The following is a 24,821-nucleotide window of genomic DNA, read 5'->3' on the forward strand; positions in this document are numbered from 1 at the left end:
GGGGGGAGGAGGGGGGAGGAGGGGGGTGGGGGGCATGGGAGGCTGTGCATGCGCACAGCAGGCCGGCACAACTCAAGGGGAGAGGGGGAAATTAGTAACATCACCCCTTATCATTTGTAAGCTGCGTCTACACATCCCGTTTGAACTTTGCTACAACCTCCCGAGGTGTAGACGGGGCAGACAAGGAGCCTGAGGCTCAGACAAGCAAAATGCCTTTTGTGCCTCAGGTCCACCGATTAGGAAGACACTCGGAACTGGACCTGCCCAAATACTCTTTTTAGGATGCTGTTCTGTCTCGCAGGAGCGCACCCCGCCAGGCTGCGAGCTCTGAGAATAGGACCGGGGGACATGGCTGGGCGAGCGGAGCAGTGGGTCACTGTGAGTTGGCAGCCTGACCCAGTAAAGATGCCAGGGCTATTCTGGGTGGCATGCGGGAAGAAGAGGTTGGGGGAGGGGAGTCTGTAATTGGGACACCAAACTTCCCATCCACTCCCTCTTCTGCCCCAGGCCTACTTTCCATGATTGATCTCTCTCTAGCAAGCCGATTGTGGTTGACAGCCCAGAGCAGGGGCCTGGCTCTGCCCGGATCTGCCCCTCCCAGCAGAGACCCACAGTAGTTTCGGGCTGAGCAGAGCCCAGGATGTCATATGACCCACCCTGGCTGCTATATGGCTGCTATCACAATATATCTTCCCCCCTTAATATTAAAAAGTGATCTCTCAGCTCTGTCTTAGGGGCTGACCCCAATGTCATTATTATTGGCTGTCTGATCTCCCCCTTTTGCTCTTCTGTGCTGAAAACTGGCATCCTACATCATAGGGTGAGTTTTCCTTCCAGGTCGTTCCCAGTCACCTGCCACAGTGTGCCTGACTTGTCTCTGCGATCTGGCCCCTCTGTCCCTGCAGGCCTGCTGTCCACCCTGCAGCATTCCCCTGCGTGTCTACTTACTCTTTTTTTTTTTTTTTTAAGATTTTTACATTTATTTTAGAGAGAGAAAACACAAGCAGGGGGAGGGCAGACGAAGAGGGAGAGAGTGAAAATCCTCAAGCAGACTCCCCACTGAGTGCAGAGCGGGACTGGATCCCAGGACCCTGAGATCATGACCCACGCGGAAATCCAGAGTCAGGTGCTCCTCTGCTTACTTTTTTCTTTCCCTCAACACTGCCCTACCCTGCCTGGGGAGGCTGCGACTTCTCCCGGTTTCAGATTCAACTCAGTTGTCACAGACCTGTGAATCATGCTAGGGACTCAACCCAGAGCTGAGAATGTTCTCACTGAGGTAAACTTTGCCTCTATCACGGAACCAGTTTAACTATCTTGATTCTATTCAGAGCAAGGAATGCTCCGTCTCTAAACTTGGAGACAGCCTGAATAAAAAATCGCAATCTAAAACAAAAACAGTAAACCAAACTGCCCTTCTCTGGCACTTCTAAGGGATGAAGGCAAATTGGCTTCTCTGGAGTCCCTGTAATTGTAATATTGGCTTATTAGTATGATTGCAACCATTTATTGATCATCTCTTCTGTGGCCTGGAGCCTCCCACACATTATCCCATTTCTTTTTTTTTTAATTTATTTTTATTTTTTATTTTTTTAAAGATTTTATTTATTTATTTGAGAGAGAGAGAGAATGAGAGACAGAGAGCATGAGAGGGAGGAGGGTCAGAGGGAGAAGCAGACTCCCCGCCGAGCAGGGAGCCCGATGCGGGACTCGATCCCAGGACTCCAGGATCATGACCTGAGCTGAAGGCAGTCGCTTAACCAACTGAGCCACCCAGGCGCCCCACATTATCCCATTTCAACCTCAACAATCCTACAGGGTACATTTACTATCCCAACTTTACAGGTGAAGCAATTTGGGTTCAGAGAGGTTTAAAAACCTTTTCTGGGGTGCCTGGGTGGCTTAGTTGGTTAAGTGGCTGATTCTTGATTTTGGTGCAGGTCATGATCTCAGGGTCCTGGGATCCAGCCTGAGGCCAGGCTCCACGCTCAGCAGGGAGTCTGCTTGTCCAGCTACCCTTCACCCGGCTCACTCTCGCACTCTCTCTCTCAAATAAAATCTTCTTTTTTTTTAAAAAAAAGATTTTATTTATTTATTTGACAGAGAGAGACACAGCGAGAGAGGGAACACAAGCAGGGGGAGTGGGAGAGGGAGAAGCAGGCTTCCCGCTGAGCAGGGAGCCGGATAGGGGCTGCATGCGGGGCTCGAAACCAGGACCCTTAACGACTGAGCCACCCAGGCACCCCCCCCACTCCACCGGGGGGGTTTTCTGAGGCACACAAAGAGCATGTCAAGAGCACAGCTTCACCTTTAAAGCAGAAGAGACAGGAGACAATGGGCTAGGAAAGTCAACAGTGAAACAGTAAGCGAAGATACCTATCTCAATTTTGAAGGACTTCTTTCTTTTTAATAGTTATTACTGGTATCTATTCTTAAACATTATTTAAAGTACTCTTTTAAGATAGCTGTTTTAATTTTTAAAATCTGTGCATGGTTTTTCAGTGTATGCAAACTATTCTGAGAAATGGATAAACTCTTCTGAAGCATGAAACTACAAAACTCCAACCAAGATCCCTTCTTAGTTCCAGACTGAAGGAGAACCACGAGGCATTGCCTTTAAATGTCTCGCACCAGCTCAGGTCAGGCGGGGGGCATTTGCCCTCAAGGACATTACTGGGATAACTGGCTCAAGCTGAATATTGCCTATATAATAGTATCGTGCTAACATAAAATTTCCTGGATTTGAGCATTGTATTGTGGTTATGGAAGAGAATGTCCTCATTCTTAGAAAATACAGGTAAGTGGTCAAGATGTTTGCAACTTAATCTCAAATTGTTAGGGGATAGGGAATTAATAAAGCAAGATGTGACAAAATATTAACAATCGGTGAATTTTGATAAAGGGGGTATGGGAATTCTTTGCACTGTTCTTGCAATGCTTGTTTTTCAAAATAAAAAGTTAAAAACACATGCCTTCTCAGAGCCTCTCATCCTGTCTCTATCTAATGTAAAGAAATTACTCCATCTGCAAATTTTTTTCTTTTCTTTTTTTTTTTTTTAAATTTTATTTATTTATTTGACAGAGAGAGACACAGTGAGAGAGGGAACACAAGCAGGGGGAGTGGGAGAGGGAGAAGCAGGCTTCCCGCAGAGCAGGGAGCCTGATGTGGGGCTCGAGCCCAGGACCCTGGGATCATGACCTGAGCCGAAGGCAGACGCTTAACGACTGAGCCACCCAAGTGCCCCAAACTTTTTTCTTTTTAAAGATTTTATTTTGGGGGCTCCTGGGTGGCTCAGTGGTTAAGCACCTGACTTCAGCTCATGTCATGATCTCAGGGTCCTGGGATTGAGCCTCTTGCTCAGCAGGGAGTCTGCTTCTTCTCCCTCTGCCCCTTATCCTGCCCGTGCTCTCTCTCTCTCTCTCAAATAAATAAATAAAATCTTAAAATTTTATTTTTAAGTGATCTCTACACCCAACATGGGGCTCGAACCCACAACCCCAAGATCAAGATCCAGAGTCGCATACTCTACCAATTGAGCCAGCCAGGCACCCCTGTAAAACTTCAGTTGAGGAACTCTTCTAAGTACAAAATCAATAACCCTACAGATCAGAAGCCTCACCAGCATCTCCCTCCAGCAGAGGGCACTAGAGTAGCGGCTTTCAAGCTTGGCTTCCTTGCAGAATCACCTGGAAGCTTTGCATAAAGTCCAAAGTGACACCATTGAAAAGTCCTCTACTCATGAACTTGCCACTTACAAAGTTGCATAGTATCAGTCTGGGTAGGGTCAGCCTTTTAGACAGTAGACAGATCAAGTAGGCATCTGATGTGAGAAGCCAGAGACCTTTATAGCTAGCTTCCCACCCAGTGTTGGGGAGAATCTTGTGCTATCTTGTCATTAATATTCCTAAGATAGAGAGAGCAAAGAACCTCCAGGGAAGTGCTTTGGTATCCAGCCTCCTAAACAGCTCTGTATACAGATTTTCAATTAAGGGACAGTGTGGTCCAGCTGAGTGAAGCAGTCCCTCTGTTGGGTTTGAGTAGCATCTTATTCTTCATGGCCACCAGCAGAGGGAGCTACACACAGAGCCGGTGGATGCAAACTGTATCTAAGAGCTAGGCTATATGGCAACACGTGGAAATGCTGAATCACCAAGCTGAGCTGCGTGAGGTTATAAAGACTGGGTCACACCTCTATCATTTCCTGATCTGATCACTTCCCTGCATTCCTCACTGGACTGGGAGCTCTGACTATGTCTGATTTCCCTTCTGTCTGGAGAGTCCTGTACACAGTGCCCAACACAGCAAGGCAAATATTAACTATTGTTGCTGTTTTGGGCACCTGACAAATGAATATTTACCAGACTGACCAAATGTTATCATTCACTGGGATTGCCAAGAGGCTGAGGTGCTCTCCCCCTCCTTAGGTCCCTCGCGGGGCACCTGAGACATTTTGTTTTGGGCAGAACACCCTTCGTGAAGACCCCTATGTTGGAGAAATCCATCCTCCATCTGCATCTTTCCTACCCGTCTCCCCTCAGGCCCCTGGCCACCCCCAACCTGGGGTGCGCCCAGACCAGGTGGTGAGAGACTCACGCTCCGGCAGGCACAAGTGGCTGGAACTTCCACTGCTCCTCCTCACAGTCCAGGAAAAGCCGGTTCATGATCTTGTTCTTCTCCTCAGGGGGGATGAAGTTCTCGATGATTAGGTACCTGGGAGCAGGAATGAGGTAGAGATGGGGAACTGGGGAGTGAGAGACCACAGGGGACACGTGAAGGTTGAAGCAAGAAGCAAAGAGGCAGAGGGAACAGCGGAGATGGAAAAACCAGAAAGTCGGACGAAGAGAGGATCCCTACAGCAATCACAGAACTTGAAATCCCTGCTTCCAGTGCAAAGGCTGTGGACTCAGGGCCTTAGGGGTTACTCTTGGCCAGCACCCAGCATGCACTTCGGGGGCCTCATCATTACGGCAGAGCAGAGGAAGGAGAAGGAAACAGAGGAGATATAAGCAACTCTGGAACTTAGACCTCATCCTCACCCCTCAGACACATTCTATTCCTAAGGGATGTGGACTCCTGGGGGAATAGACGCCTGGAATGAGGCCTTGAGGAAGGAAATAAGCCCCTCAGGGAGAGGCCAGGCAGTGAGGGATGGCTGTGAGGACCAGGAATGGGAAGAGGAGGGGGCCCTACTTGAGCTTGAGCTCCCGGGTCTGCTCATTCTGCGCCTCCTCCAGGTCCTGCCGCACGCGGATGTACTCATCATGCTGGTCCTGGATCTCTGCCTTCACCGCCTGCAGCTTGGCGTAGAGCTGCGTGGGGACAGGCGCCGCTCAGAGGCTACGCAGGGTGGCGGCGAGGCCCCTGTCACCTGGCCCCGGGCCCTGACGCTGCGGGCTCGGCCTCCACAGGCCGAGTCCAGGGGGAGGCCCCGGTCTGAATCTCCCTCCTGCCCCACCGCAAATGAGGGCAGGTTATTCAACGGGCCGTCCTGTCCCTCCTACCCTAGGGCCTGTTACCTGCTCCCCGTCCGCTGATTTCAGCCTTGTGGAAAGTTCAAACTGAAAGGGACCCAAGAGGCCTTTTAGTCCCAACACCCTCTTTTTATAGAAGAGGTGACTCAGGTACACAGTTGCTCAAGGGCACACAACTAGTTAAGAGAAGAGTCCGAATCAGGACCCAAGGACAGAACTGCTGTGCAGGCTCTGGGGGGGGCGGGTAGGAGGTAGGGGGCCTAAGCCAGTTTGGAAGGTGACCCGCCCCACTTCTGCCTCTTTAGGGGCTCTCAAGAATGGGGGTGTGGAGCGCAGCAGAGAGCCTGCTGTCCCGCTCCTCACCCGCCAGGAGGTGCGTATGTCCCTGGAAACTGCCCCTGTGGCTGGGCCTCTGCCCGGCCTGCTCTGGGCCAGTCACGTCGGCGACCCAGTGGGTTTCCCAGGTTCTTCCCAGAATCTGGGCTGGAGTTTGCTGCTTCCTGTCCCTGTACGTGCCCTTCCCTGGCCGTGGACTTTGCAGGGTTCCGGAGATCAGACAGTCTCATCCCTTCCCACGTCCACGGGGGCCTGCGGCTCCCCTCCCAAGCTCCCCCAGGCTTGCGTCTCCTCAGGCCTCCTTGACACTCCTGTCCTGGGCCTGGCTACCCAACCATGACCCACTGATGACAGTGTGCAGGGGAAGTTACCCAGTGCCATCAGGATGGCAACAGGAGACTGGAAGTGAAGGCCTTCCCAGCCCACCAGGCCCAGCCTGGCCCCGGAGAAGAGGCGCTTGTCCCCTCCAGCACCAGGCCCCCGCCTTCCCCCACTCCTCACCCCGGCAGCCCCGGCGAAGTCACTCAGGCTTCAGCGGTTCCAGCAACGTGGGGCCCTATAGCACAGACCCCTCGGGTGGGTAAGTGTCTTGGGCAGAGGCTGCCAGGCCCTCAGCCCCCTGCGGCCTCTCACCTTCTTGAGTTTCTTGGTTTTGACCTCCACCTCCTGCTGCAGGGACGTGTAGGTGCCCCGGAGCTCCATGGTCTCCTCGTCACGGAGCATCATCTCCTGCTGCATTTCCCGCTCACGGCGTTTCTAGGCCAAGGCAGGGCACAGGGGCTCAGTGGGGCGGCGTGTACCAGGGAGGGCCAAGGGAGCTCAGGGGACAAGCTCATGCTGCCTGTCACGGGATCTGGCTCCACGGCGGCCACAGAGGCTGGGAAGGAGAGAGCGGCCCATGGCCCACAGCCCCCGCTCCTGCCCGTCGTCAGCAGAGCCTCTCCGAACCTTCTTCTTAGCTCATATGGCCGTGTCTTTGCCAACACTGCCCCCCCGGGGATGGAGACCCCAGCCCGAACAGCTGGCGCATTCTAGGAGTGTTGAGCCGACGTAGACTGGCATCATACTGGCTTCCCAGCTGCCTCACCCTCCCCACGTGGTATCACAGACGACTGGTAGGACCAACTAATTGTGGCTCTTGAAGATTTAGGACATTGTCATACAGTTGGCAAAGAACTTACACCCTATGGAAGGCCCAGGAATTAACACGAGGTGCCCTGTATTGGCTGACATCATGGAGAACCACCACTTCCTCTCACCCCTTAGCTGGCAGTGCCCTTGACAGAGGCAGGCTCCTGGGCTGGTGGACCCAAGGGATCCAGGGCGGCATGTCTTAGGTTCTTAGCACTATATTCCAGGGATGTTGAGTCCATGATGGCTCACGGCCCTGTGTCCTCCAGACGAGACCTCAAGGCCATGCGCTCCCATGAGACCTGAAGCCCCCAGCCCTACCTGCTCCGCAATCTCCTGCCTCTTCAGTTCCAGCATCTTCTGCTGCTCATTGGTGTGATCCATGATGTTCCTGCCCCCGATGAGCAGCTTGCTCTCCATGGCCTGCGAACACAGAGGGGTTAAGAGATGGGCTTTTCAAAGATGGCCACAGCATCACCAGCTTGAGAGGTTTGGCTTCCCTGCTCTGTGGTCCTTCCAGGAGTGGACAAAAGATGTGTCCCAGATGCGGCCTCGTGGCCCCCACTGAGAACAAAGTTTCCCCTCCAGCCTCCTGGGCTCCAGCCCACTGCCCCCATTGTGGGTAAGACCATAAGAGAGGGCATCCCTCAGGGAATAGAGGCACCTGATCTGTTTGCTTTGGATACAGATGGAAGGTTGGTTCACCATGCCTGGGAGGGGCGTGCAGGAGGCTTTTGAATCCTGGCACTTAGCTCCCAGCCGGTGTTCAAGAGTGTGGAGCAGAGACATGGTCACTGGGCAGCCCAGCTCTTTAGCTAACTGGCTCCTGGCTCAAGAAGAGGGCTCTCAGCACAGGTGTAATCTTCAGCTGACATGGAAAGCAGAAGAAAAGCCAAGGGGAGAAGACTCTGCAGCACTAAGGGGCAGTGTGAGGCCCCAGAAGCTGCATGAGCTTTGGAGACAGCCAGAGAGACCGGGGTTCGGCCCACTAAATGCAAGGCCTAGACCAAGGTACCCACTTCGGCTCTCACATCTGAAATATCGGAACAGCCTCTGTTCCAGGATGGCTGACAAATATTGCTGAGTACTATTTTCGAGGGGCTGAATTAAGCCCTTAACAAACACTATCTCCATCCTCACCCTAAGAGAAAGCTACTATTACTCTCCCCACTTAACAAATGAAGAAATTGAGAGTAACTAGCCCAAGGTCATGCCGCTAGTCAACGAAGAAGTAAGATTTGAACCCACCACCCCCGATCCCACTCCGTGAGCCCCTGTGCTGTGTGAAAGGCCCCCAGCCCCGGGGCTCGGCACAAACACGCCGCAGGTGCCTGTGGAATCTGGGGCTTCACGGATAATGGATTTGTATAAACTGGGTAAACTGTGACTCCGTAAAATGCATTTTCACTCCTGCTCATCAGAGGGCGCTGCCCCAGGGCACTCTAGCTGTCCTCTGATTTCATCGCCCGCTTCCCGGAAGGTTGAAATCACCTTGAGCCACCAGAAGATACTGGCTGCCTCCCCATTGGAACTTTTCCCAGGGGAACCAGCTGACCTGCTTGTGGGCTCTCGAAGCGGGAGGTGCTGTCACGATGTGGGGCAGGGGGGCCTCCCTCTGCCACCTGTGGAAGCCCTGTCACTGGGGACAGAGCGGGACGGGGGTGGAGGGCTGCTTTTGGCGGGGGGTCAGAGGTTGGGTTGTGTGAGGACGCCACGGGACCCTGCACGAAAGCAGGCCAGCCAGAGCGGCCCCACGCAGCCTCAGAGGCCAAGGGCAGAGCTGCTACAGAGCCCGGGGCCCTTGCGAGCCGCCTGTCCTCCCCGCCACACCACTGCCACCTGCAGGCCTTGCTCTGGGGGCAATGTCTCAGCATCGGGCCCGCCCCCACAGCACAGGCCTGAACTCATCCCAGATGCTTCCTTCCCCCTTAAGCCCAGCAACTGCACGATCCTTTGAGTTAACAATTCCTTAAATTTTGTGCCCTATGCACCTTACCTCCCTTGGCCCAGGCCCTGCCCTGCGTGCGTCTCTTGCCTCCCCTACGTTGGGCCGGTCATCAAATCCCATCAGGTCTGCCTTCTTGTTAGGGCTCCCACCATTCCCACCTTTCCAGCAGCGAATACACCTGCCGATTTCACTGTGGTCCTCATGACTCACCTGCACTGTTCCTGCCATCAGCTCCCCCTTCCATCCATCTCCACATGACACCCAGGGGCATTCACCAGAAACCCAAGTCAGAGCGTGCCTCTCCTCTGCTGCAAATACTCAACAGTCTTCCATTCCTTGCAGGATGAAACCCAAAGTCTGCAGCGGCGCCCTGCCCCATGGGCTGGCCCGGCCTCCCAGCCTCCTCTTACCACTTACTCCCCATGCGCTCTGTGCTCCAGCTTCGCTTAAAGAATTCCAGCTCCTGGAATGTGCTGGGTCTTTTCACAACACTGGGCTTCTCTTCCCACTCCACGTCCGCCTGGAAAACCACTACTTACCCTGCAAGACCCGGTTGGAGAGACTTGGGATGTGTTCTCCGAGTCCTTCACATCGGCACATTTCCTCCTTTCGGCCTCCTCAACAACCAGGACACGTTCCTATTCTTTCCCCCTCATGGACCATTATTGCTTACATCCTGTCTCCCCGGTGAGCTCCTTCAGGGCAGGGATCATGTCTTACTCAGGTCTCAGGGTCCCGGGGCTTAGCACAGTGCTTGGCACAGAGTAAGTGCTCAGTAAATGTTTGAGGAACTGAAAGGAACCCCTGGGGTCGTCGCAGTGGGGGGGGTTCCAAGTCCTTTTCCTGGGCTCTCTTATCCAGAACAGAATTGACCCTTTATCCCAGCTTCTCCTCCTTCAACGGACCAACCCACACTCACTGTTGCAGGGCAAAAGGTCAGAGTAGCAGGGTCTGAGCATCTGGGAAGGCTGACAGGAGGCAGGGGATGGGTGTGAAAAGGGAGGAAGGAGACAAGGCAGGAAACCCCCTCCCGCTGGGGCCATGATAACCAATCCCTCTAACTACTGGGTCATGAGATCCTGGGGACCTGGTGTCTGGCCTGGCTTCCTATTCTGGGACACTCCAGCCCTGAGTCCTCGCACCGCCCTTGGTAATTTACAGCATTCTAGCGTTCTTCACTCTGCCACCTCGTAAAGACACTACTTCTCAAGCTTGGTTGCTGTATTAGAATCACTGGGGAGTTTTTAAAATTCCCACTGCCCGGCCACATCGAGTTATTATCTTGGGCCCCTCCCCTCATGAGTGGCTGCAGGAACTCCCACGCCAGGTGCTCCAGGGAGGAGTCTAGTAAGGAGGGCACGGGGCAGCGGCTGATGCCCTGGTCTTTCTGACTGACCGAAGGCTGGGGACTAGGGTGGAGAGAGAACAGGGCAAGGAACCAGGAGGAAGAAAACCATTGGTTTTTTTGCATGTCGGGTGTTTCACATTTACTTCTAATTACCCTTTAAGAAGTGGGTCTCAGGGGCACCTGGGTGGCTCAGTCATTAAGCGTCTGCCTTTAGCTCAGGTCATGATCCCAGGGTCCTGGGATTGAGCCCTGCATCGGGCTCCCTGCTCAGGGGGAAGCCTGCTTCTCCCTCTCCCACTCCCCCCCTTGTGTTCCCTCTCTCGCGGTGTCTCTCTCTGTCAAAATCTTAAAAAAAAAAAAAAAAGAAGTGGGTCTCAGACTCGGATGCATATTAGAATCACCCGGGGAGCTTTTACCAGGCCCAGTGCCCAGACTACACCCCACAGCTGATTAAACTGCGAAGGGGCCGGGGAGTCCGTGATGAGGTCCAGGCATCAGTGGTTTTTAAAGGTTCACATTAAAGAATCACTGTTTTTGGCTCAGGTCATGATCCCTGGGTCCTGGGATGGAACCCTGGGTCAGGTTCCCACCTCATCGGGGGCGGGGAGGGGAGTCTGCTTCTGCCTCTCTCCCTGCTTGTGCTCTCTCTGTCTCTCTCTTTCTCAAATGAATAAATAAAATCTTAACAACAACAACAAAAAAGAATCACTGCTTTTTGAGGTCCCCCAGAATCAGTATTACCTGGGGACTTGTTAGAAATGCAGGATCTCAGGGGCGCCGGGGTGGCTCAGTCGGTTAAGTGTCTGCCTTTGGCTCAGGTCATGATCGCAGGGATCAAGCCCCACGTCCAGATCCCTGCTCAGCAGGGAGTCTGCTTCTCCCTCTGCCCTTCCCCTCACCCCCACCATTTGTGCTCTCTCACTCTCTTTCTCTCAAATAAATAAATAAAATCTTAAAAAAAAAAGAAAGAAACAAATGCAGGATCTCAGGCCCTACGCAGACCTAGTGAATCAGAATCTGCTTTGTAAACGAGATCCCCAGGTGGCCTGTGGGACATGCTTTAAGGGGCATATACTAACACCACCAGTTTCCTCATATAAGCTCAGACAGGGTAAGTAATCCATCCAAGGTCACATCACGGCCACTCAATTTAAATGGAGAATCCAGGTCCAGGTCGGCCTGGCTCCAAAGCCCGTGCTCTTTCTACTCCATACATTCTTTCTGTTCAATGTTTTAGGAAGCAGAACCTGCTAAAAGAAAAGCAACACGTTTCCAGCAGGAGGAAATCACGTCTGACTAATCTCCACAGTTATTCCCGTACTTGGGGAAGCAGTGGGCAGCCCTTTAGGGGTTAAAATGCTCCTGGCATGGTTCTACATCAGAGGTTAGTCAAAGTTAGATGGGGGTGGGGGTGAGGAGACAGAGACAGGGAAGTACTTTCTCATAATGCAGGTGGGGGGATGGGGGGTGGATTAGGGAAAGGAAACAGAAACAAACAGGCATGTCTCTGGATGGAAAAATTGTGCAGATATGAAAAGACAGGACTTATCTCTATTAGAAATCATGCAAGAAAGAGCACTGGCCAGACACCCAGCTCCACAGATGCCCCCAGATCCTCCTAAGTGGTAATCTTCGAGAGCATTTCTAGGCCGTGTGAGCTGACAAAAAATGTCAGATGAGCTTCAGTTAGTTTTATGCTCTAGGAAAAAGAAATCCTAGCTCTACTCATTAAATGATAGCTGTGAGCACTGTCAGTTATAAGCTAAAAAATAAAATAAAATAAATAAAATAATTAAATTAAATTTAATTTAGTTTAAGAAAGAAAAAAGAAAAAGAAAAGCATGGGGTGGGGAGTAATTCGCTATTGTTCCCAGAAGACATTGGCTTAATATGCCGCCAGAGCTAAAAAGGCCACTAGCATCTGGCCAGCCACCATCATGAAGGCTTTTTGGAAACGAAACAAAAATCATTCTACCCTAAAATAAATTGGTGATGCAGCTGAATCTGGAGTACTGTGTGTAGTCCCTCACTGCGTCTCTGGGGACAGGCAGGAGCGAGAGATCCAGGGAAGGACGGCTAAAACCATCCAAGGGCTATTAAAAAATAGGACTCTTTAGTGTGCAAAGACAAAGAAAGGTTAAGAGGATAGACCTGGAAACTATATATGATCAAAACAGGCGTGGGGGAGCCTGGCTGACTCACTCTGCAGGGCATTCGACTCTTGATCTCAGGGTTGTGAGTTCGAGCCCCAGGTTGGGTGTAGAGCTCACTTAATTAAAAAAATAAAATAAAATAGGTGTGAAAAGGAACGATCCAGACTTTTCCAATCAATCCTGGTACATAGAGGAAGAGCTTATACTTTGGACTTTTAGGACAAATAAAGGGACGTTCTACTGTTTATAGAAGGTAATAAATTTATGGAATTTGTTATCTCAGGAGGACTGTATTAAATATCTAAGAGTTTATTAAGGGATTGTAGAGACATTTTTTTTTTTTTTTAAGTGAGCTCTATGCCCAAAGTGGGGCTCGAACTCACAACCCAGAGATCAAGAGTTGCATGCTCTATAGACTGAGCCAGCCAGGAGCCCCACTAGGGACATTTTTTTTTTTTTTTTAAGATTTTACCTATTTAGGGGTGCCTGGGTGGCTCGGTCGGTTAAGCGCCTGCCTTCAGCTCAGGTCATGATCCCAGGGTCCTGGGATCGAGCCCCACATTGGGCTCCCTGCTCAGCGGGAAGCCTGCTTCTCCTTCTCTCACTCCCCCTGCTTGTGCTCTCCCTCTCTCTGTCAAATAAATAAATAAAATGTTAAAAAAAGGGCGCCTGGGTGGCTCAGTCGTTAAGCGTCTGCCTTCGGCTCAGGTCATGATCCCAGGGTCCTGGGATTGAGCCCCACATCGGGCTCCCTGCTCAGCGGGAAGCCTGCTTCTCCCTCTTCCACTCCCCCTGCTTGTGTTCCCTCTCTCGCTGTCAAATAAATAAATAAAATCTTAAAAAAAAAAAAAGTTAAAAAAAATAAAATGGTGTCATTTAAGAAAAAAAAAAGATTTTACCTATTTATTTGACAGAGAGAGAGAGCACAAGCAGGGAGTGCGGCAGGCAGAGGGAGAGGGAGAAGCAGACTCCGCACGGAGCAGGGAGCCCGATTCAGGACTCATATCCCAGGACCCTGGGATCATGACCTGAGCCGAAGGCAGACGCTTAACCGCTTAACCGACTGAGCCACCCAGGTGCCCCTGGGGACATATTTTTAACCTTTTATTGTCTTTCTTTTTAGAAAAAAAAATATGAACTAATATCAAAGTAACTACAGAAATAAAACAAAATTAGAAAAAAATTTCACATACTCCTCACCTAAGCAGCTCTTTTATTTTCCCTGTTTTTCCAGAGTTTTCCAAATGCACACATCATTTTTTCACACCAACACATACGGTATAAATATAGGCTCATGTCCTGCTATTTCCATTTTATCAAATCTCTCCAGAATTTCCTATTACTTCCATAAGATTTATGACTGTAAACTTAACGGTTGCATAATATTTACAGTGGATAATTTAAATATATTTGATTAACCCCTATAAGAAGATATTTTGGTTGTGTACAATGTTTACAATAAACACCCTTGTAAAAAAAACCACCCTTGTACATATAATTTTTTTTAGATGACTTTTTTTTTTTAAGATTTTATTTATTTGACAGAGAGAGAAAGAGCGCACACAAGCAGGGGGAGCAGCAGAGGCAGAGGGAGAAGCAGGCTCCCCACTGAGCAGAGGGCCCGATGTAGGGCTTGATCCCAGAACTCTGGGATCACAACCTGGGCAAAAGGCAGATGCTTAACTGACTGAACCACCCAGGCTCCCCTAGATGACTTTCTTACAAGGAAATTTCAGGATCTGATGAAGGATTATAAACATTTTATTTATCTTAGAACATATTGCCAAGTTTCCTTTCTAACAGATTATACCACTTAGGGGTGCCTTCGGCTGCCTTTGGCTCAGGTCATGATCTCAGGGTCCTGGGATTGAGCCCTACATTGGGCTCCCTGCTCAGTGGGAAGTCTGCTTCTCCCTCTCCCTCTGCTGCTCCCCCTGCTTGTGCTCTCTCGCTCACGCTCTTTCAAATAAATAAATAAAATCTTAAAAAAGATTATACCACTTAAATTACTGCCAGCAATAAATAATGGAACACCTTTTATTATAGTGTCATAGGCATGATTATCATTATTTTAAAAATTTGCTATAATAATAGATATAAAATTGAGCCTCCCCATTGATTTTATATTCTCTATACCTTTGAGGTGGACTTGTGGAGATCTGATCTCTCCTTTCACAACATACCCCTCTATGCATTTTTTACATTATTTTTTTTCTTGGTGATTTTTTTTTTTTTTTTACGGATTTGACACTCAACTGACTGAGCCACCCAGGCGCCCCTCTTGGTGATTTTTAAGTAAGGAGACAGACCTCTGATTCAAACAATTCTTTGTTCAGCCTCCACCTTCTCCAGCTACCCACACCTAGTCCCATGCTCTTCTCATTCAAAATTCTGGATTCAAGAAACCCATTTGGACACAGTCAGGCGGGATTTGAGCTGCCAATCAGGCCTGGAATCTGATGTATCAGCCAAGACTACCAGGGCCTCCAAGTTCTAAGCCTCTCCCCACCCCCACGACATGATCCTCAGGACAAGTTTCTCTCTGTTGGTTCTGGCTCATCGGCCTACAGGTTAGATCCCCTCCTTGGACCTGGAACTCTGCTTCAGGATCTCTCCTTCTGGCTGGGTCCTGGGCTCCATGAAGAGAATTCTGGATGATGTCTGACTGTCCAGTATCACCCTATTCCATCTGTCCACTGCCCCTATGCTTCTCTACTAGTCCCGCTGAGACCCAGCGCAGACGTGGTCTGAATGACAACTGAATTTGCCTTTCTGGTGACTCGCCAAGGCTTGCCCACTTGCCTAGCCCACACTATCAGCCAAGCCTGCCTGACAGAGCCTGTCTTGTGCTAGAAGAGGGGCTGGTCCTGGCATGAAATCTGTGGGTGGGCCCCAATCCAGGTGCAAGGTCTCAGCCCCCACCTTCTCCCCAGTCTCAACCCATGCTGTCTGCTTCACCCCCACGCTCTAAAATACATCACGCACGACTTCAGTTCTTTGCTTAGAAACAGGGTTTGGTTTATTTTTTTTGCTTTTGCTTTTAATTTTTCCCCATTTTTCTGAGGATACCCGTGGCCATCTCCTCCTTTTCCTCAGATCTCTGTTCTTACTATCATCTACGGAGGGCAGGGAGGGACAGGGATGTCTCACATCTCTAGGTCCCCCTTCAGGCTGGGGGATACTGAGCAGAGGGGCTGGGAATACAGGGGTCCTAGTCCCCAGGAAAAGTTCCTTGGAGTTCTTAGCCCCCAGAGTTAATGATGCCTTCGTGATCCCTCAAGGCAAAAGATAGGTGGGTGGGGCCTGCAGACAGGACTGGGTTTGGTCCTACTGGTTCTAAATCAGTCCGGTGTAACTAAAAGGCCAGCAGCAGCTGTGGGGGTGGAAGAGGCAGGGCGGGGAGCTCCGGGGCCGTGGTCTGACTCTGGAGAGACCACTACAAATCACAGCGTAACTAAGGCGACCTCAGCGAATCCTCGATCCCAATCCCTTTTGCTTTACAGATTAGGAAACAGGCCCAGAGATGGAGTAGTCTAAGCCTGGAGTCTCCTAATTAAGGAATTTTTACGTGTATCTGCTCCTACATTGACTATGTTCTTTCCGAATAATCTCCCAATTTGATCAGGGTCTCGATTCCAGGTATTAGAGGCGGGTCAGCTGCCGTGACAATTAACAGCCAAGCTCATTACAGGGACCATGTCAGTCTACAGACCCAGCTTGGGATATTCAGAGGCTTACCCCTTCCTGTTCCAGGAGCAACCGGGGTGCAAGACCAGGAGGAGGAGGAGGAAGGAGGCCCCAGTACTCATTAAGTGCTGATCTGAAAAGCCGGAGTGGAGACAGCCAGGCCCAGCCAGCCACTCGTCTGAGAAGATACCATCAGGTCTGATTTCACAGAGAAGCCAGCCAGGCTCTGCTCGGCCACGGCCAGCTAATCGCTCACACGCTGCAGGGGACAGGAGTCTCAGATGCAACTTGTCATGTTGCCTGTGGCTGGGCCAGGTCCCTTTTAAACTAATCATCCCATTTAATCACCCTAAGAACCATGTGAGATAACAAGTATGATCCCCATTTGACGTAAAAGATAACCGAGATTCAGACAGGTGAACTGACTCACTCCAGGTGATGGAGCCCGCAAACGGCGGAGGTGATATTTGAACACCAGCCTCTTAATTCCACTGGGGTCCCCTTCCCTGGGCTACAGCTTTCTCCTGGGTTCAGACAGGAAGGTGCCTTGGAGAACAGCAGCAGCATTTGGTATTTGCACCTTTGCCAATTCAGGAACCCTCAGGAAGACAGCTCGGGGCATCATTTCTTTCTCTGCGCGCGAAAGCAGGCAGAGCTCTGCTGAAGATGCTTCTGAACCTGGGGCATCTTTTTTTATTTTATTTTATTTTATTTTATTTTATTTTTTTAAAGATTTTATTTTATTTATTTGAGAGAGAGAGAGAGTGAGAGAGAGAGCGCAAGAGGGGGTAGGGTTAGAGGGAGAAGCAGACTCCCCGCCGAGCAGGGAGCCCGATGTGGGACTCGATCCCGGGACTCCGGGATCATGACCTGAGCCGAAGGCAGTCGCTTAACCAACTGAGCCACCCAGGCGCCCCTGAACCTGGGGCATCTTATGGGGACCTCTGAGGTGAGTGGGTTAGAGCGTTAATCACGTGCTTGGGGGAGGTTGTCAGGATCGCTAGCATCCCGGAGAGAGGCTAAGTCCTGGGATGCTCATGGGAAAGGGCCACGTCCGCTGTCCCATAGAGGGACGATATATAGAGCACTGGGCATGTCAGAGAGCCTGAACGCTACTACACCCTATTTGCTATGAAATCTAGGGCATCAGCCCCTGGACTTCAGTTTTCTTTTCTTTTTTTTTTTTTTTAAAGATTTTATTTATTTATTTGACAGAGAGAGACACAGCGAGAGAGGGAACACAAGCAGGGGGAGTGGGAGAGGGAGAAGCAGGCTTCCCGCCGAGCAGGGAGCCCGATGTGGGACTCGATCCCAGGACCCTGGGATCATGACCCGAGCCGAAGGCAGACGCTTAACGACCGAGCCACCCAGGCGCCCTGGACTTCAGTTTTCTTATCTGTAAAACGGAAGAGAATACCCACTAACCTTGCAGGCTTTGGTAAGAAGGGTGAGTTGGATAACAGATGTGAAAGTACTTGGTAAGTGATAAAGTACAATCACATGTCAGTGGTTACTTGTCAATCAGTATCTGATTGACAGGTACTCACAACTCATCACAAAGAGCCAAAAAACCCAATTAGTGGACCGATCTTGGCTTCTCTCTCTTATTACAGCCACCCCAACTGTCACAGACCTATTTCTCCTTTTGGGGCTCCCTGGTTATAGATCTCAAGGAGCCAGCAGTAAGGGAAAAAGAAACAAAAGAGACAATGGTAAAGGGAAGAAGAGTGCTATTTTCAGTGATTCCCTGTCCTGGGGAACAGAAATCAGGAGACCCAGTCTGTTTCCTGCCTTGAGTCTCTCTTGGTTGGCTCGAAACACAACAGAAATGATGATGGGTCTCTCCAATGCTAGGAATTCTCTCATCAAGAAGGAAACAATTTGGGATCAGGAAATGTATAGGCTGGGGAGTGAGATGAGCTGGACTCCACTTGCAGCCTTGTCCTGGACAGAGTATGCATGCCCAGGAGTGCTTCGATGCCCCTCGGAGACAAGCAGGAAGAAAACAATCGGCCCCCCTACCTCAGTGAGAAAACCATGAGCACCTCAGACCTGATTCCTACCCTCCTCCTTCTCCCCTATTTCCCTCCGGCCAGACAATGGAGCGCTACAGTGTCAGGACGGGATGAGACCTAAGGAGGCATCAAGTGCAGACTCAGCATTGGACAGCCTAGGCACAGGGCCCAAGGGCTTAGGTGGGTCATCCGGGGTCGTATGGCCCTTTAGCTCCGGGGCAATGCGTGGTCATCCTGCTCCAGTTCCCACTGCCCGACATTCACGCTGACCTCTAAGCCTGGGCTCCTGACCTGCTGCTTCGGAGGTGAATCAGCAAATCGTGCAGAAAGCAAGGAATCATCTACTGATGATTTCTTACAGTCTCTGGGAGGGAAAGGGACTTGTCCAAGGTCACAGGATTGCCAAGAACTGGGTATCACTGAGAATTATTATCAATCCTGGATCTCCCTCAATTATTCATTTTTTATTATTTTTTTAATTTTAATTTATTATTTTTTAAGATTCTATTTATTTATTTGAGAGAGAGAGAGAAAAAGGAGAGGGAGAGGGAGAAGCAAACTCCCCACTGAGCGGAGAACCCAGCGCGGGGCTTGATCCCAGGACCCTGAGACCATGACCCGAGCCGAAGGCAGATACTCAACCAACTGAGTCACGCAGATGCCCCAATTACTCATTTTTAAAAAAAGATTTTATTTATTTATCTGCGGGGGGGGAGAGGAGCAGAGGGAGAGGGAGAAGCAGACTCCATGCTGAGCCTGATGCAGGGCTCAATCCTGTGACCCTGAGATCATAACCTGAGCTGAAATCAAAGGGTAGGACTCTTAACCAAATAAACCATCCTGGCGCCCCAGTTATTCATTATTTTTTTTTTTTTTTTTAAAGATTTTATTTATTTATTTGACAGAGAGAGAGATAGCGAGAGCAGGAACACAAGCAGGGGGAGTGGGAGAGGGAGAAGCAGGCTTCCCGCCGAGCAGGGAGCCCGATGTGGGACTCGATCCCAGGACCCTGGGATCATGACCCGAGCCGAAGGCAGACGCTCAACAACTGAGCCACCCAGGTGCCCCTATTCATTATTTTTAAGGCAACCTTCCAACCAGGTGTTAACACATTTCATTTATATTTTTTCTCCCTTAAACTTTTTAGATTAGTTTTTATTTAACAAAGTAATACATGCTTACGTAAAAATAAAAAGATAAAAGTAAAAAAAAGTATAAAGTGAAAAATAAAAGCCCCCTCCCCCATTAAAATTCCTAGAAACAACCACTATTAGTAAATTCTCATGATTCCTTCCAGAAATTTAAATAATTTGAAGAGTTCATTAACTATAACTACTGATTTATGTTCTTGGTCATGGGTACTTAAAAAGATTTGTTGATTATATCAATGGATGGAGCCAGGTGAGTCAGAGGCTGGGGGTTTGCATCACACGGAAGGACAGAGATGGGTTGAGTTAAGTATTTCAGCAGACAAGAGCTCCCACTGGGGCCTATTAGCCAGGGATCTGGTATGAATCCTTCATTTCCGAAGCTGGTATTACAGTGTGGAGGTAAAAATCATGGTTCTGGGATCAGGCAGACAGAGGCTGCTATTCTGGCCCTAACACTTCCTAGGCATGTGACCTTGGGTTGTTCCTTCCTTAAGGAGTCTCAGTATCCTCCTTTGTCACATGGAGATTAAAATAGTACTACTTCATGGTGCTATCGTGAGGATTCAAGGAAAACAATGCACATAAAGAAAACAGCAGCATGCTTGGTGTTAGACATGCACTAAAGAAATGGTAGCTATCGGGGCGCCTGGGTGGCTCGGTTGGTTAAGAGTCTGCCTTTGGCTCAGGTCATGATCGCGGGGTCCTGGGATAGAGCCCCCCGTCAGGCTCCCTGCTTGGGGAGCCTGCTTCTCCCTCTCCCTCTGCCACTCCCCCCTACTTGTGCTCTCTCACTCTCGCACTCTCTCTCAAATAAATAAATAAATATTTTTAAAATAAAAAAAATAAAGAAATGGTAGCTGTCATCATCATTACCATTGTTGCCATTAATATTCTGCAGGCTCGCCTCGAGAAAGGAGAAAGCCTGCATGCAGGTCCATTACCTAGTGCTACAGAAACAGACCAGCCCAGGGCCTGGTCCTCCACTGCTGAGTACATCTGGCAGGAAAAGGAGACAACTAAAAAGTAACTCTTTAGTCTGACCAGCAGTTAATGCCCAGGAATTTCTCAGGATATTAAAAATTCTAGATCCACCAAACCATAAGAGCAGGTGCCCTATGAACTCTGAGCACAGGGGTGTGCCTTGCACAGAGTGCAGGGCTGAAGGGCTGCATTTGTGGGAAGAGGGACCATTTTCTTATCTTCTCAGGCCACCTGGCTCAGCAGCTCTCCGGCCCAGAAGCCTCCAGAAGTGTGCAAGACTGGCCAGGTGCCACTAGCTAGCAGGGCATGGCCAGAGAAGGGTGCCCTTCTCCAGCTGAATTCCAGGCCCTTCCTCTAGTCCTCAGAGCACAAAGAGAACATTATCACAGCCACTTCATCCAGTCTTGTGCTATCTGGGGGCTGGCAATGACTAAGGGCAATGGATAATACACTCCTCCAGCCAACGCACATTGGGAGAAACCCAGCACTGGACCAAAAGGCCTGTGGAGCCTGCACGTAACTTGAAGCCCAAAACCTCTGATGGAAACGTATTAGTCTTAAATGCTTCCTGCCAGTCAAATCTTTATATTACAAAATGCCCCCAACTCGTGATAGTTCTGTTAAATGATCACACTGCCAGTGATGAGTATTTAACTGTCCTCTACAGCACTTTCTCTCCTATTCGGGCTTCTCCCCAGAATCCCTGCTGTTCACCCCCTTCCCCACTCTCTCCCTCCTTCTCCCTGCCCTCACGACTCCACTTTCCCCCCCCCCCCCCCCCCCCCCCCCCGCCCCCGTCCTCTTCTATTTCTTCCCTGTTTTTCTCCCCATTCTCTTCTCTCTTCTTTGGCTCATTGTCTTTCTCTAATTGGCCATGAGAAAGAGCTGAAAAATTATTTTTTATTATTGATTGAATGCATACATGAAAATTGAAACCCTCTGATCTTAATTTTCAAAAAGATAAACTGAGCATTTTATATTTTGCTCTAAAAAATCGTATTTTGGGGGCGCCTGGTGGTTCAGTTGGTTAAACGACTGCCTTCTGCTTGGGTCACGATCCTAGAGTCCCAGGATCGAGTCCTGCATTGGGCTCCCTGCTCAGCAGGGAGTCTGCTTCTCCCTCTGACCCTCCCCCCTCTCGTGCTCTCTCTCTCTCATTCTCTCTCTCAAATAAATAAATAAAATCTTTTAAAAAAATAAAATAAAATAAAAAATCATAAAAAATAGTATTTTGGGGGCACCTGGGTGGGTTAGTCAGTTAAGCATCTGCCTTCAGCTCAGGTCACGATCTCAGAGTCCTAGGATCGAGTCCCGCGTCCACTCCCTGTCCTCCCTCTCCCTCTGTCCCCCCACCCTCCTCCCACCATGTGTTTTTTCTCTTTCTCTCAAATAAATAAATAAAATCTTTTAAAAAAATAGTATTTTTGGGATGTCTGGGTGGCTCAGTTGGTTAAGCATCTGCCTTCCGCTCAGGTCATGATACCAGGGTCCTGGAATCCAGTCGCACAGCCGGCTCCCTGCTCAGCGGGGAGCCTGCTTTCTCCCTCTGCCTGCTACTCCCCCTGCTTGTGCACTTTTTCTCTGACAAATAAATAAATAAATACATACATACATAAAATCTTTAAAAAAAATTAAAAATAGGGCGCCTGGGTGGCTCAGTCGTTAGGCGTCTGCCTTTGGCTCAGGTCATGATCCCAGGGAAACCTGTTCAGCAGGAAGCCTGCTTCTTCCTCTCCCACTCCCCTTGCTTGTGTTCCTGCTCTTGCTGTCTCCCTCTCTCTGTCAAATAAATAAAATCTTTTAAAAAAACTAAAAATAAAAAAATAGTATTTTTAACAATTAAGGACTTTTAGGAGGAGGGGACTTTAAAGACGATCTAGTGTAATGGCTTTGCTGATACATGAATCCCTTTAGAGCGACTCTGACACTCCATCTCTCCTTGAGCACTTCCAGGGTTTGGAGCCTGCTACCTCTAGAAGCGGCCCATTTCTAGGTGTCAAGAAATTCTTTATATTGAGCCTAGTCTGCTCCCATAATTCCCACCCCCTGGCTACCAGGACAACCTAGGATATAAAAACAGTGCCATCAGCAGAAAGGCAGTGAGGTGCATATTAGGTTCAAAAGATAGGGGTAGACCAGCTGGCTGTGAGGTTCTCCTATTAGAGTAGCTTGCTTGGATGGGGAAGATGGAGGAGATATATGGCAGCCCGTCTCTGGTAGGTCTTGAATGTCAGTCTAAAATGTGGTATGTTTGACTTATCAAGGTGAAGCCAAGTGGAACTGTCCTTTGGCAGTAATAAACAGTTGTGCTTACATGCCAGGAAGTGTGCAAAGTGCTTTAACATTATCTCATTTAATCCTCTCAATAACACTGACGTTGGTACTGTTATTATTTCATTTTATAGATGAGGTAACTGTGGTCTTAGAGCTAATAAGTCATGAAACCCAAGCCTGTCTGTGTCTGATACACATGATCTGAATACAGCACTCTACAAAATAAGGTCAGCAGAGAGACCAGAATGGAAGACTCTGATCTGGAACTCATTTACTAGAGGGAGAGTGTCCACAACAGAGGGCATGGGTCTCATTTGAGCTCTCTTCTACAGACGGGCCTCCAATCTCCATTGCTAGTCTTGTGCTTGCTCTTAAACTCCACCGATCCTTTTCCAGCTGCGCATTGGATTTTGTCACCTCACATTCCACGCACAAGCTTCTGCCAATTTTCACCACCTTCCTAGCAACCAGTTCCCAAATTGATATTCCAAGTCTTGAAGCATAAAAGAAAATCACATTTTGTATTAAACCAACCTGGGCTCAACTAGATTTGCCACATACAAACTATGAGGCCTTGGGCAAGTTACTTAGCCTCTATGGGCCTTGGTTTTCTCAGCTATAAAATGGGAAGAGTAACAATACCATCCTTGGAAGGTGTTTGTGTGGATTAAATTCGATCATGTGTACATAATATCTAGTATAAGCCTTGGCACATAGCAAGTGTTAAGGAAACAGCATTATTATTGTGATTACTGCTGTTTCTGGGGCTTGAAACTCCCTCCTTGCATACCTTTTTATGGTTAATGCCAATGCTGAGAGGTGGGGGGGAAGAAGAGGGAGCCACAGAGTGGACAGTAAACATTCAGTGCAGTTTGTATTCTCTGCGATTACCTCATCCCTTTGGTTGTGGGGGCTACTTCTAGGGTCTCTTTTCTACACCCACCAGAGACAGAGCTGGGCTCCGGCCAAGACCCGCCTGCTCTTCTCCCTCCAGACCTACTTACGAGGGGATCAACAGGCAGGGCCTCTTCCACTCCTCTCTTTAGTTGGAACCTGCGTTTTGTGCCATCTGCAGCCCTGACCTCCCCTAGACACTCTTCTTTCCTTCTAACTATCTACGATCAAAGTTGTAGAAATCACTTGGTCCAATCCCTCAAAAAACTGGGTTCAAAATCAAAGCAGTCATTTAAAAAAATGTCTTGCACAACGAAAAGTGGGCCTTCTCCCAACCCATCTGCACGCTTTCACCGGTCCTCACAGCGGTCCGTGCACTGTGCACAAACATTTGAGCTACAGCCTCAGTTGTTCAGTTGACTTTCCCTGCACCCCCTTCCTCATAAGCCTCCCGTGCTATCAAGCCCCCTGGGGATACTACGTAAGGAAGGGTTGCTAATGATTAGTGAGAAACCGGGCACTGATCACAATCATGAGCCCGCACACATTTGCACACCCTCACATCCCCTGGGGCCCACAGTGAATATGGAAGGAGAGATGAAAGGAGACTCCAAGGAGACAGGCATGGTGTTTGTACACAGTGAGGGGAGAACAAAGGAAACGGGGAGCCTGGAGGTGGCAGGCAGGGGAAGCAGGCGAGCTAGACTGTAAGCTGAGTCAGAGTGAATGAGGGCAGTAGGTCGTACCAGCTACGGCTTAGTTGCCCCCAGAGGGTGGTGTGAACTGGAAGAAGGGAATGGGGGGGAGGTGATTCGGGGAGCTCAGAAGTGGGAGCCAGAGAAGTGTGTTGCAGATGGGGAGCAAAAGCTCAGTTAATTTCCAGGAGGGATCCAAGCTCCCGTCTTCCGAGTTCTCCTAGATCTTTCTTGCCTGGTTCTGCTTCCGGAGCTGTAGGGTTATGGCGAGGCAGCTGGGATTGGCCAGGGGACGGGGAGAAAAGAGTCAAGCTAACAACAAAGATGTCAGTCCCCCAGATCACTGGACCCCTGCTTGATTGACAGGCCACCCTGTCGCTGCTAATGCTCCTCCATTTATTTGGTACTTTCAACTTACTTCAAATGCCCTCCCACTAATGATCTCATTTAATCTTGGGCACAAACCTGTGAAATAGGCAGGCCTAGGATTATCTCTAATGTGCTCCTCCCCTCTTTACCCTGTGATCCCTCAAGAGCCCTCAAATTGTTTCCTCCATCCTAGAAAGATCCAACACCGAACCAGGCAGTGCCTTGGGGGTACAAAGAGGTTGGGTTGGGGTCCTCTGTCCGGGCTCCACTCTGAGCTGCTTGTTGCTGTTTGTCCTGGGCTGGGTGTGACAAGAAGTCACAGGATACAGACTCATTCCCCTCCTGGAATTTCCCAGCCACCCCGCCC

General features: G+C 49.7%; 1 protein-coding gene across 1 annotated transcript in view; it reads right to left on the bottom strand.

Moving 5' to 3' along the window:
• KIF3C (kinesin family member 3C) overlaps positions 1-24,821 on the bottom strand; it is a 37,645-nt gene that overhangs the window by 7,940 nt on the left and 4,884 nt on the right. Inside the window, exons 2-5 of the mRNA XM_032391507.1 lie at positions 7,261-7,362; positions 6,442-6,564; positions 5,192-5,310; positions 4,595-4,711 (exon numbers count right to left, since the gene is read on the bottom strand). Of these exons, the coding sequence (XP_032247398.1) occupies positions 4,595-4,711; positions 5,192-5,310; positions 6,442-6,564; positions 7,261-7,362 (461 nt within the window). The remainder of the gene's footprint in view (positions 1-4,594; positions 4,712-5,191; positions 5,311-6,441; positions 6,565-7,260; positions 7,363-24,821) is intronic.

The sequence above is a fragment of the Phoca vitulina genome, unplaced genomic scaffold (assembly GCF_004348235.1).
Source record: "Phoca vitulina isolate PV1807 unplaced genomic scaffold, GSC_HSeal_1.0 scaffold63, whole genome shotgun sequence".
NCBI classification, from domain to species: domain Eukaryota; kingdom Metazoa; phylum Chordata; class Mammalia; order Carnivora; family Phocidae; genus Phoca; species Phoca vitulina.